This window comes from Pseudopodoces humilis, chromosome 10 (assembly GCF_049639895.1).
Source record: "Pseudopodoces humilis isolate 2021_Gansu_Grassland_sample_001 chromosome 10, ASM4963989v1, whole genome shotgun sequence".
Classification (NCBI taxonomy): domain Eukaryota; kingdom Metazoa; phylum Chordata; class Aves; order Passeriformes; family Paridae; genus Pseudopodoces; species Pseudopodoces humilis.
In genome coordinates this window covers 1880523-1893609 of record NC_142209.1, presented here as the reverse complement: position 1 = coordinate 1893609, position 13087 = coordinate 1880523, and the positions used below count along the sequence as shown (strand labels likewise).

The window sequence follows — 13087 nt, the reverse complement described above, 5'->3', positions numbered from 1 at the left end:
ACTCAGGAGGTGGTGCCAGGCTTTTGGAGCAGCATGTCTCCATCCCACAGAGCCACCCTGGGAGGCACCAGCCCTAACACCTGGGTCTCCCTCCTGTCTGGAAGGGAAACCTCAGCACAGGCAGGAAGGATGGGAACGCTTTGTTTTGCTTCGGGCCAAGTTTATACGCAACACGGTAGGTGGCTGGCATTTAGCATTACCGTTTGCCTCTCCCTAGAAAGTCTGTCTCCTTTCCAGATAATGAAACGAAGCAGATATGCTTTTGCAGGAGGAAGGGCAATGTTTCACGTGCTGCAGCCCTTGGCTATCCTGTTTCCATGTACAGCAATTATACACTGAAACAGAGGCGGCAGAGGGGAGCTGGACTGCACCCACAGCGAGAACAAAGCTGGAAATTAGCTCTCTTCCCTCATCCTGCAGGGTGTTTTAAAAGTGGTGTGGTCTCTGTGCCTGTGCAAGGGTGATCTAAGCAGATTCACGTGCTAGAAAATGTTCTTTACAGCTGAGCTGATCTTGGGAGTCAGAGGCATAGAAAATATTCCTTTATCTGTGCTGACAAGCTCAGACACTCAAGAGAACACTGAGTTTAATCTGAGACCATGGAGAAAGCTCCTAAAACTAAGTGGAGAAACTGAGAATGTGAGTGTGCAAGTTAGATAGAATTTTATTAAGTCACTGGGTGAGAAAGTTAGAGTTTAGGGTTTAAGCTACATTAGTGAATAAGAGACAACATGGAGGATTTAGGGTGTTATGCCTTTCTTCTTCTTTTTCATCTTCTTCTTCTAGAGCTTCTGGGTAATATTAGGTGATTGGATAAAATTGTGGGATACAGGTTATTGTTACTATTATATTATTATATTACTACATATATTAAATTATTATAATATATTTATTATTATATTTTATATTTTATATATAATTATATTATACACATTAATAACATTATATCGAATATATAGAATAATATATATCATATTATATCTACATTAGATACATTATATATCATATAATAAATATATTATATATTATACATTATAATAGCATATTGTATATAAAATATATAATATATAAAATATAATATATAAAATATAATATATAAAATATAATATATAAAATATAAAATATATAATATATAAAATATAATATATAAAATATAATATATAAAATATAATATATAAAATATATAATATATAAAATATAATAGATAAACTATAATAGATAAAATATAATATATAAAATATAAAATATATAATATATAAAATATATAATATATAAAATATATAATATATAAAATATATAATATATAAAATATAATATATAAAATATAATATATAAAATATAACATATAAAAATGACATGATGATATGATATTATGGTATGATAACTATTGACACTAGTTATGGGGTTATAAGTGAAAATAAGTTACTTGGCATTTCATCACTGGGTGAACTGACACTTAAAAGACCTTGGAGAGATACTTCATCCCTCCATTTTGTAGCTTTTTGGCCTAGTGTACATAGCTCCTCACCATCTGTAAATATGTAATATAAATATAATATAATATAACCCAATAGAATATAACTGAACCCAACCACAAAAACAGTCTCTCTCTCGTTAATCTCAGTCCCGAAGAAAAGAACTGAGCTATCAGTGTCGCACCCCAACGAGCTCCCCGAGCGGCCAGGGAACCGCCAGCCCATCCTCCCTCCCAACTTTTGGCATTTCCCCATCCTGAGCACTGAGTGAAGAAAGCCTGCACCCACCTGTGGGCTGGCGTGCGCCACGAAATTCATGCCCGGGGCCGAGGACAAGGCGACGGGGTGCGAGCCCAGGGAGGAGGCGATGACCCTGTAGGGCGAGCCCAGGGCGTTCACCGGGGAGCCGATGGCGTTCATGGGCGACGGCAGCGCCCGCGAGGCGTTGGCGGGGGGCTCCAGGTAGCCGTGGGGCCCCTCCCCTGGATTCCCTGTGGAAAGGCCTGAGGACAGGCCCACGGACGTGGAGCTGGCGTGCACGGGGGAATCTGCGAGGGAGAAGCAGAGAGATGAAGGGCGCTGAGCGTACAGCCACCAGCTGCCCCAGCCGCGGTTGTGTCGGCTTCAAATGCCAGCCCAGCATCAGAAGCAACCAGCAAATCCCGCTAGAAAGGGAAGAGAAGAAAATGTTGGCTATAGTACAGGAAAATGAACTATGCACAGCAGCAAAACTTATTGGGAAGATGATGCTTTACAACAAAATATTTCTTCTCCTCTCCGCTGCCTCGGCAGAGTTGGAGGAAGGCACCACTGCCTGCCTCAGGTTGGTTTTTCCTCTTCCCTGAGGTCCTTTTTCTTTTTTCCAAGCCAGCTCTAGAGACAGCACATTTCTGAAACCCTGAAATTCCCACCAACTCTGAATGTGCCACGTGTCTTACGAAGCACCTCTGCTCCTTGAGACAGCCCTGGCCTCGAGCCCCCATGGCTTAGCTTTCCCCCTTCCCACCCACGTGTGTTTCCACTGTGCCATTTCACACATTCACTCTCAAAGCTGGATGCCAGCATCTTCCACAGGAGCTGGAGCAACACTGGAACGGCTCATGACACGCTAGCGACGCAAGTTTCGGGACAATCTGTCTTTTTTTTGTCCAATTTATCCTTTATTTTTCCTCTTTTGTACCAATCAGAGCAGAGGCTTTGGCCACACAGATGTGCCAGGGCACGCTCACAGCTGTGAGGACAGAGGGTTTGCTCCCTCCACACTAAAGAGCTGCAGTGCACATCACCAAACTGAGCCCCACGAGATCAGTCTGCCCCTGAACCCTGCTGAGGAAAAGGTGGTGTAGAAAAAAAGTGAAACTTTGATCACTGGCACTTCAGGGCAGCCTCTAAGGGTGAACAGCTCAACCAAGGCCTGAATACTGTCTTCTCTAAGACCAGTCACAAATATTCAGAGGGTATCTAGGCATCAAATGCCCACTAGCCCCAATGGCTTGTGTATCTTGGTGCATTTTAAGGATTTACATGACCTTTTCTCCCTCCCTTAGAATTCACCAGCCCTGGTTAGCATCAGCTGTCATTAACATTTCTGTGAACCATTATTTCTCTGTTGGTTTTTCAACACAGGAGATCATTCCCTGGAGTAGAGCAAGGCAAAGATGTTGTGTGGGAAGGTCACACAGTTGGTTTTTTCAGGCCTGGCACAGAGGACACACTCTCCCATTGCATTTGCAAGTAATGCAAATTGCTTTACTTTGTGTTTTGTTTCTTTGGTGTTTTGTTTGTTTGTGGGTTTTTTTCCTCCTTTTAACATTATTGCAAAGTTATTTACGTGACAGTGTTTGTTATTCTACCTGAAGTAACAATCAAATCTGATTCAAAGGGAAGATGCACAATAAAGACGGGAAAAGGTCAGCTTGCTGAATAACATTAAAGACATTTGTCAGAGTCAAGGAGGACTCGATCCGCCGTTATCAACCCACTTCAGACTTAATTCTGCAGAGGGAGGGGGAGAAAAGGTCTTTGTCAATTCTTGCTTTGGCTTTTTGGATCAATTCTCCCAGTGGGAAAGCGATGTGCAGCGAGAGGAAGCCGGCTCAATGACAACAGCAGAAGCCTCGGAGGCAGCGAGGCGGTCTGGAGACAGGGCCAGGGCTCCTGCCCGCTGCCACAGAGTCACCCCACATCCCCCTGCCACCATCAGGGAGACACACAGCCTGCTTTCTGGTGGCAGACAGCAAAACCCCTGCCTTGGAATGGATTCCAAGTGCTCAAGTCCTTCATCCCAGGGACAGAGTGCCTTCAGCACCAGGCAGAAGATGTTAGTCTGGACTCCTCCCCTTACCTGAGCAAGCACTCAGCTCACACAGATGTTTCTTAGGGCTTAAAATGACCATTCTGACTTGGGCCATTATCAGCTTTAGAGCAAAGCAAATGCATTTTTCATCACCTGTGGTACCATCACACACACAGTCCTCCCCAGCATCTGCAGCACGGACCTAGAAAGAATTTGCTTTTACGCCCCTTTAAATAACTAGGTAAACAACATTGCCTTTGAGGATTCCTCAGCTTGGAAAGTAAGTCATTGCAGGGGATATTGGGCAGAGATCTATCACACCAGGAGAGCTGAGCAGAAGAATGATTCTTCATCCTTTTCCATTAACACAGAAAAGGGCATATTTTGAAAGTATCATGCAGAAGATTTAAACCAATAAGAAAAGACACTCAGGAGAGTTGCTTAACTGTTTGCTTTTATGCCAGACCTTACAGAAGCGCTGTCACTGCTGAGTTTCTCCATTAGAGAGGCTCCAGGTCATTCATGAGGACTCACAGCAAGGCTTTCACACAAGGAGGAGGCTGCTGGCCAGTGAAAGCCCCACGGTGGGCTCCTGCCCCTGCCAAGGGGAAAACATCTCAGGGCTGTGCCCAGGGGGATTCACCTGGACCCCAGGATGGGATCAAAAGTCAAAGCCAGGAAACCTAGAGGGTTTGTACCTCTGCTATCACCCAGCAATGAGATACCAAAGAGGAACACACAAAGGAGAGTTTGCTGGTGGAGACGGATGGACAAATGGAAATACCTGCTGGAGAGCACGGAGCTGTAAAGCCAGGCTTTGCTAGGCCCTGATGACACAAGCCAGAGTTAACATGTTTGTTTCCACAGTGCCTGGCCACGCTGTCCTGCCAAGGCTCTGACAAACCCCTTGCTCAAATCCAGCAGTGTTAACTTTCCACTTACCAAACGACAATTTTATCCATCTGTCACAAACTGGAATAAAGCCCTCATTTAGAAAAGCACAACGATGACAAAAAGCCCACAAACAACAAAAAAAACTTTGACTTCCAGTCCCTTTCTGGGATAAGTCTGCTAAGTCATTCCCCAGGAGAGCAGAAATGCATTCCCCTGCACCCGAGGAAAATCCTCCTCTCAGCTTCTCATTTTCAGGCTAGAGTGCTCCGAGAGGGAAGTAAGAAATGACTGTGAGCAGACTATCAGCTTGTGAGAGGAACAATTTTCATGGCTGAAAGGTGTGCAGGAAGAGCCATGCCAAAGCATCCTTGACCCCGGGGTTAATTATTCGCTCAGCTGAATACGCTCAAACTTGTTTCAGTTCATAGAAGCCAGGGAGGTTTGGACTGCGCAAACAGCCAAGCTTTGAAAGAAAATAATTAAATTAAATGACTTGCAAGAAAATACTGATGGCCTGAGTCCCACATCTCCCTGCAGAACTCAGAGAGGTCTTGGGTTCACGGGGATGGAATGGTTTTTCTCGAGGTATTTTCCCCCATCCTTTGGGGGACAGACAAACGGCAGCGGAGCAGGGCTGGAGAGGAGCTGCTGTGCTCTGGGATGGAGCAGGATGGGCTGGGGGGACAGGACTCAGTCCTGCACGCCAGCCACCCCCACCCGCGCAGAGGCTTTGGGCACAGGTGACATTTCCACAGGCCTGCAGCGTGTCCATCAGGTAATGTGAGGTGACAGCAGGGCCAGGGATGCCCTGAGCACAGGGCACCAACCACGCTGGCCACGTCCCCAGCTGGGGAGGAGAGGCTGGGACCTGCACGGAGCTCAGGGCTCGCTGCTGTTCTTCACCACCTGCTCCCCATTCATGGTTGGCTCATTTCTGATCCACAAGTGGGGCTGCTTGTCTTTCTTCCCCTGCTTCCCTTCTCAGTTTCCAAGCCAGGGAAGCTTGGTTTTGTATTTATTTCTCTCCTGGAGGAGCAAGGGAAGAGAGGACAGGAGGACTGTGTGGATTTTTCAGTATCTCCACTGCAAACATGCACTGCCCAGAGAACCCAGTGCCTCCATCAACTCTCCACAAGCTGCCTCGAACAGAAACACACGCTCCTGCCTTCTCTTTGAAGGATGCAAAGATTAAGAAGGAAGAACTCGCTTCTGGGTGCTTCATGTTTCAAAGCTGCCCTGGAAATTACAGCATTGTCTGTGGCAGGGAGCAGCTGGAAGTGCACACACACACAGATCCCATGCTGTTGCTTCAGCATTCAGAATAAGGATCATATCCAATGTCAGCTTAGGCATCTCTGCTGGCATTGGGAAAATCCATGAAGAAAGACCCCAAGAAAACTCTTCTCTCTCTGCATTTTGAAAATATTGCCCATGGGGACATAAACAACAGCATTACCTTCACCCACCGGCTACTAAAGCTGAGCCAGCACACAAAGCTTTGATACTCGACTTCCAAATGTGTTTCATCTTCACTTCAGCAAAATCCTAATCCAGGGATAGGAAACTTGCATGAATAGCCTCATAAATCAGGAGTAGAACACCACCTACATGACAGCAGGTGTCCAACAGATGCACCTGCAGAGCACAAAAGCTCTGGGTCCACCACACCAATGCTAAGCAGCCAGGTCTGGGCTAGCACAGCAAAATTGAACCAATGTGAGCTTGATAAAGGCACTTTGGATGTATCTCTGTGCTCCAAGCAATTGACAGGTAAAGCTGAGGAAGGCGTGGAAACAAAGATTTCTCTTTTTCAAGAGCGCAAAAGTGACCCCAAACACCTTGGTGGAAACAGTAGGAAGAGAAGGAACCAGGCTACAACCAATAAAACTGTGTTTATTTTCACACAAATAATGACAGCAAACATCACCTTCAGCAGTTACACCTGAGTAGGAAGAAAAATCAAAATGCAGAGGCAAAAAACATCCAAGCACTACACACACTGTCTGCTTCCCCACCACAGGCTGCAAGTTTGTTTTGGCTAATGCCCTTCCAGCTCTAACACCCAGCAAAGCCTTGAGAGAAATACCCATGTTCAACACCGGGGTCTGACCTCAACCAAGGCCTAAAACAATCCTTGAAGATCCCTGGCAAGCCTAGAGATGATGATACTCTCAACATTCACAGTTTCGTTTTTAATATCAGAGAGAATCAAAAGCTGGAAGTCATCAAACAATGAAAAACACTTCATGCTCCCGAGGCTTCAGAGAAAAAGCTCATTTCATTGGCACAAACATTTAAAGGCGTGAGCTGCCTTGCCTGACACTTGACTTTGCAGACACCTCATCCTCTGCAGCTCAGAAAGCACCGAGAAGTGGGAAGAGACAGGCAGAGAAGGGCTGATTTCAGGAGAGGAGCACGAGTGTGCGTGGGAGGCGCAGCCAGGCAAACAGCTCGTCCTTGGGGACGACCTTGAAAGGGAAATACCTGTGAGAAACCCTCCTGAAACTGGCTGCAGTTGGGTAGCAGGATACCCACAATAACTGGAATCAAGCAAGGTTTTGCTGCTATGACTGCAGAAGTTGTTTTTGTTCGATACACAGAAGATGAACCAAAAAAACTCTTCCCTTTCTGGTGATATTTTTAACTGTCCAAGCAGATTCCCACAGACAGTACAAACTTCCTAATGCTAATATCCCACAGAAAGGTTAGTGGGTTTGCCTTGCTTTTAAGGTCCAAGTAACCTCTGTGTTTATGTCTTCCTGCTCAACCCCAAGTCAATAAATAATTCAGCCTTCCCTGACCGCTAAAAACAAGGAACAAAACTTTCAGGAGCTGGAGTGGCACGTATGGGAGCAGGGGTTTCTCCACCAGAGACCTGCACAGGGCAGCAGAAACTTTCCCTCAGCTCTCCAGGTGGTGGGAAGAGCTGCTTCCTCTCTTCTCTGGTGATGCTCCCGTGCCTCCAATGCAAACAGGGGCCATCCAAAACCCGGCCAGAAGAAGCTGTGTGTCCTGTCCAAATGTCCAAGACCGAGCTATTAACCACTGTCCAATTTCAGTCAAATCAGGCCAAGACCTCAAAATAGCATCTGTTGCTGAGCCTGCACCAGGGAAAGGCTCCTTTAGCAACTACACATCAAGTAATTAAAAAAAGAACTGCAAGCCAAATTTATTCACCCTGACAAGGTATCGCATCTCCCTGGTGACCACAGTAACACACAGGAGTTGGATAAAGTTCCTTGTCTCCAAAAAAATAAAAAAAAAGGAAAAAGTTGTTGAATTTGAGGCCTGAAGGGTTTTTCCATGATTGTTTGATCAGATTTCCCACTTGGCTAGCAGCCACCAGGATAAAACGTGCACAAATTCCTGGAGTTGTCTTTGAACTTGTGGAGAGGCTACAGGTCCCCAGGAGAATGGATCCCACTGACTGCAGGACCTGTGGCTGCCCCAGGCCATTCAAGGGAAGTGTCTCCTGCCTTGAAACAAAAAATTTTACAAAATCTAAAATTTCATTTTCCTTGATGCCAGAGTTGCCAAGTCACTGGGTCTTCTCACACCTTTGCTGGGTCAAAGGGCTCCCTTCCATCCTCTCACCCACAATCATAGGAATGGACACAGCAAGCCATGACATCCAGGGGAAAAAAGCATCCTGCAGGTCACAATACCTGGGACAATCACATGTGAAAAAGCTGCCAGGCAGGCAGCAGAGCCACTCCAGGAACAATCTGGGTTTTCCTCTCCCTATCCCCCAAACGACCTGGCCTAACCCCGCTCTGCTTGGGAGAGCTGACAAGATTGCAGCCGGAGGTGGTGTGGCTGCAGGCCAAGTTACATGAGTACTAATAAAAGAGACTTTGTGGAGGAGCCAAGTTAGTTCTTGTCCCCAACCAACTGTGCCAGAGAGTCAGAGAGAGAGGACAGCCAGCACAGCATCTTTCCTTGCCCTGGGAGCCGGGCTTTGGGTGAAATGCATCCTTCTGGAGAATAAAAACACATTTTTAAGGCCTTTCTTTTTCTGTAGCCCAGCCTTAGTGCACATCTCCTGCTTTAGATGTCTAAGGGTGACTCATCTGAACGTTTTCCCTGCTATTCTACAAATTCATCTGTGACATCTCACAGTCTGATTGTCCTTTTCTCATCACAAATCATGTCCTTATGACCAAGTTGTGGATGTACCGTCTCAGACAAATTTGGTGCTGCTATTCAGATGCTTAAGATCGAAGTTACACACACCATCAAAAACGTGTGCCTTATTTCTAACCTGAACACAGATAAAATTAAGGTAAAGCAGATGTAATAGGTACCTGAAAGCAAAGACAGCAAGCAGACTTTGAGAGGAGCGTGGGTGGGAGTAGCGAACTCCATCAGGGAGCACAGGACAGGACAGGGGGGCTGTTTCAGAGCATCCCAAGCAAAACTTGGCCAATGCTTTTGCATCTCTGTCAGACATTCACATACAGAAAACACCTCTGTTTCTAATACCAAGTTGGAAGCAGGTTAAAACACCAGTTTAATACTGTAAATGGAAGTTAAACTTCCGATATACTGAACTGTTGGAGAACAGTCCCTTCCCCTTTATTGGTGGAACAGAAATCCCTCTGCTCCTATTACCAATTTCCTCTCCCAGAAATCTCCCAAAGGCTCTGCTGAGTGTTGTGACCCTTGTCCCTACAGGGACCTCTGCCCAGTTCCTATGAAGATCAGCTTGAATGTCACTTTTCTTTTGGTTCATTGCAAATTCATAATAGAAATAAATTAAATACGAATAACACTTTTATTGTTTCGTTCTTATTGCAGCAGTAGGAGAGAGTTCAGCTTGTGTCTGCTGGGTCCTGAAAAACACCAGTGAGCAATAGATTCTCCCAACGAGTCATCCCTTTTCTGCAGAAACAGCCTAAAAAGGTATTTTGGGAAGTCGAGCGCTTGTGAAACTTGAGGATAACTTTATGCAATACCAATGACTTTTCTGGAGTTGGAGAATTACCAGAGGTGAGCATCTGGTAAAAAAGGGAGGGAGGGGGAAAAAAATAAAAATATACATAGTGGGAAGATCCCATGTGCAATCTGATGTCTGCACAAACTGCTTCTCCAGCAGAGAAATAACAGGCTGATGTACACAGAGCCTCCAGAGCGAATCCTGGAGGCATTTACCCACCTTAAAGGGCTGGGAACAACTTAAAGAGTTTTAATTTCCACCACTCCTTTCATCAGGTGGGTGCTCCCAGCCCCGCATCACCAACCTACAGCTCCTCAACCCATTCATTCCCCCGCGTTGGGCAAGGGGAATAACTCCAGATAGAAAAAATAAAGAGGGAGTAATTGCAAAGTGCATTTCCCAAGAGCAGCTGAGGTTCCTGCAGCCAGGGCTCGCTCAGGGCTGTGGAAGCTCCAGTGCTCCCCGGGCAGCCTCTCTTGGCTAATCTGACACAGCTTCACACGATTATGGTGGGATCTGTGTCACAAGGGCAGGAGACAGCCCCACAAGGCAAGGAAAAAGCCCTCTGAAGATTTTTCTCGGGGGGCGTTTCATGTTTGAAAAGTGATTATTTCCCCCCCCCCCCCGCCAACAACTTAATAAAACTTCAATTGGAAAGGTGTTTGCTCGGTTTGATCCCGTTGTTTCGATGGAGAGATTGAAGCCACCGCACACAGACACAAACACGCATCTCCCAAATGATCCACTGAACTTCAAAGCAGAGCGGTTCGGCTCAAGCCTGCAAAATCTCAGGTATTCTGGTTTGGGGCTGTGCAGAAGTTGACAGCACATAAAACCACAGGACAGCTTCAATCACAAGCACACGGGAGCTGGAGGTTACAGCCACATCCGAGCTAGGTTAAACACGGTTTAAAATTCCCTTTGCACCCCCCACCCCACTCGGTGGGGTCAGTTCCTCCACCTAACCCAGACTGCAAACGCAAATAAAAAACACTTACTGCCAAAGCCCGAGGGAAACTTAATGAAGTGAGGATAATTCCCATACATGTTTAATCTTCAATTCATCGCTCGCCTTTCTCACAGCTGCCTCCTCCAAAGTTCAAAGCCGCCCGGAGCGCAGCCGGGGTCGGGGCATGGCTGTGCAGGGCTCTCGGAGGCTTCCAGGGCAGCCGATTCCTGCCCGGGGCTCATCCTCGCTCCATCCTCGCTGCCGTCCCCCGGCTCGCCCCGCTCAGCTCCGCTGCTCCGCCGGCTCGGCTCCCCCCCAATTCCCGGCCAGCATAATCGCCCTGCCCAGAGCGCTCAGGGCTCCGAGGCTCCGGGGTGGGCGAGGAATTGGGAGGAGGGGGTGAGGTTAAGTTGTTTAGGGGAGGAGCATCCTGGGGAAGGAGGGGGGGGTTTGTTTTTCCGCCAGTGAAGGCGCGGTGTGTTAGTTCCAGCAGCCCCGGCAGTGGGGAGGGACTCTGGCCAGGTAGAGGAGCGGACCTCGCCCGCAGGAATTCTACACCCGCCTCCCACACCAAGCCGAAATCCATCCCACAGCACTCCCGAAATCCCCTCCCTGTGCTGCTGTCACCCCTAGGAAAAGCAGGACCTTCCTGCTCAACTCTCATCCCCAGCCCCTCCCAGGGGTACGAAAGCCACGCGAACCTCACCAAAAAGCACATTAACCTCTAAAGGTTAATGCCAAAGGTGTACGGGGAGAGAAGAGCTGGGACACGGCACAGAACCCAGCAAGGGCACCAAAAAGCACCATTAACCTCTAAAGGTTAATGCCAAAGGTGTACGGGGAGAGAAGAGCTGGGACACGGCACAGAACCCAGCAAGGGCTCAAGCCATGCTGCATACAGTGAGTGAAGTTCTCAGCCAGGGCAGCAGAGTGCTCTGGGCTTCACACAGCCCCAGATCCACAGCTTCAGTCTAATGCCCAGCCCTCCCGACTGTGAAGTTCTGCAGGAAATGTGGTGGAAATGAGCAGAAACGAGGTGCCAGGCTGGGGCAGAGCCACACGCTGTCCCCAGCACTGTCCCCTCCAGTGACTGGTGCCCCGAACCAGAACAGTCCCAGCTCCTGACTGGAGAGCCCCCAGCAGTTCTGGGGAGGATCCAGCAGAACCACCTCCAGCTCCCGGCGTCTGAGGTGGGAAGCCTCAAATGAAGCTTGCAAAAGCTTCCTTTCCTCAAAGGAAAGGAGGAGGCAGGGATTTTGCCCGAGGTCTGCACTTACACGCGTGCTGGAGGAGAAGGTGGCTTGCACATCTGTCATGGGCAGAGAAAGGGGGCTCAGGGCTAGCAAGGGGCTTTGCCTTCCCAGGGACACCATGAACCACGGGGATCCTGGGGGAGCACATGCAAACAGCAAGACAAAAAGAAGGAAGAGCAGATCAGGGTATTTGCCGTCCTACAAGGGCCTTATAGCACTTGGCTCCCTCCAGGTCACCCCAGGACCCATTTTGCCTTTAGGACAAGGCGTGCTGGAAGGGGAGAATGTGGAATCTGCCAGCCCAGAGCTGTTCAGAGCACCCAGCAGCAGCAGCAGCTCAGGCAGATGCTGGCTGAAGTGCACTCAGCCCCGAGGTATTGCATCTGCAGGAGAAGGAAAGGTTACCCTTGTTAGCTCTGTTTCTTCCTTTGCTCTCAGACATTGCCATATCCATTTATCTCTAGCTAGAGTTTAAGCAAGGGAAAGGGGTTTTCCTCTCCCTTATATTAACAACCTTTAGATTCTTTTTGAAAGGTGATTTTATTTCCTCCAGTTTCTGCTCTGCACTGGCGTGTGAGGACTTGGTAAAGTGCAGAATGACATGGATGCACAGCTCTTTATGGGCAGCACGAGCATCAGATCAGCTCCAGGACTTAAGAGTTACCTGGGAATGGGAACCTAACATTTGGGGATTCTCCAAATGTTAAACAGCATCTCCACACAGCAGAACAAATGGGTAACCTGCCTGCTGTCAGGAGCAAGGAGGTTTGCAGGCAGTTGTATCAGCATTCTGTACAGCCCATTAGCTGTGGCCTAGGTTTACACACACTTTTCTTTTTCTCACAGTCAAAAAAAAAAAAAAAAGAAAACAAGAGATCAGTATTCAGAGTAGGTTCTACTGAGGCAAAAAGAACCACCAAGCAACTGCAGTATCACAGGGGGAATACAAACAGCAGAGATCACTCTTGTATTTTCTATCTGGCCACCTTTCACATCTCATTTGCTTTATTGCACAAACATTAATGGCACTGCAGAACTGTTTTAAGAGGAGGAGAGGCAGCTGAGCACCAGTACTTACACATCCCTCTCACTGGCCACAAGTTTTGAGCTCTGGGGAAGGGAGACCAAAGGGTTTGATGACCAGCACGAGAGCACAACACAGAGAGCACGTCTGATTGTGCGCTGCTGTGTCCTCTCCTGTTCAGCTGAGCTTGTGTCCTGCCCTGCCACCACCCCAACACACAACAAGACATCCCCAGTGAATGGGCTCAGGCCAGTCCTTCA

The 13087-nt window shown here is 47.6% G+C and overlaps 1 protein-coding gene across 3 annotated transcripts in view; it reads right to left on the bottom strand.

Moving 5' to 3' along the window:
• Positions 1-13087, bottom strand: part of RXRG (retinoid X receptor gamma) — a 38330-nt gene that overhangs the window by 11627 nt on the left and 13616 nt on the right. For 2 of the 3 annotated variants that reach the window (XM_088060314.1, XM_088060315.1), the window contains exon 2: positions 1764-2023. In XM_088060314.1, coding sequence (XP_087916440.1) covers positions 1764-2023 — 260 coding nt within the window. Of the gene's footprint in view, positions 1-1763; positions 2024-10599; positions 11006-13087 lie in introns of those variants that run through there. The other variant, XM_014257536.2, reaches the window with a different exon arrangement.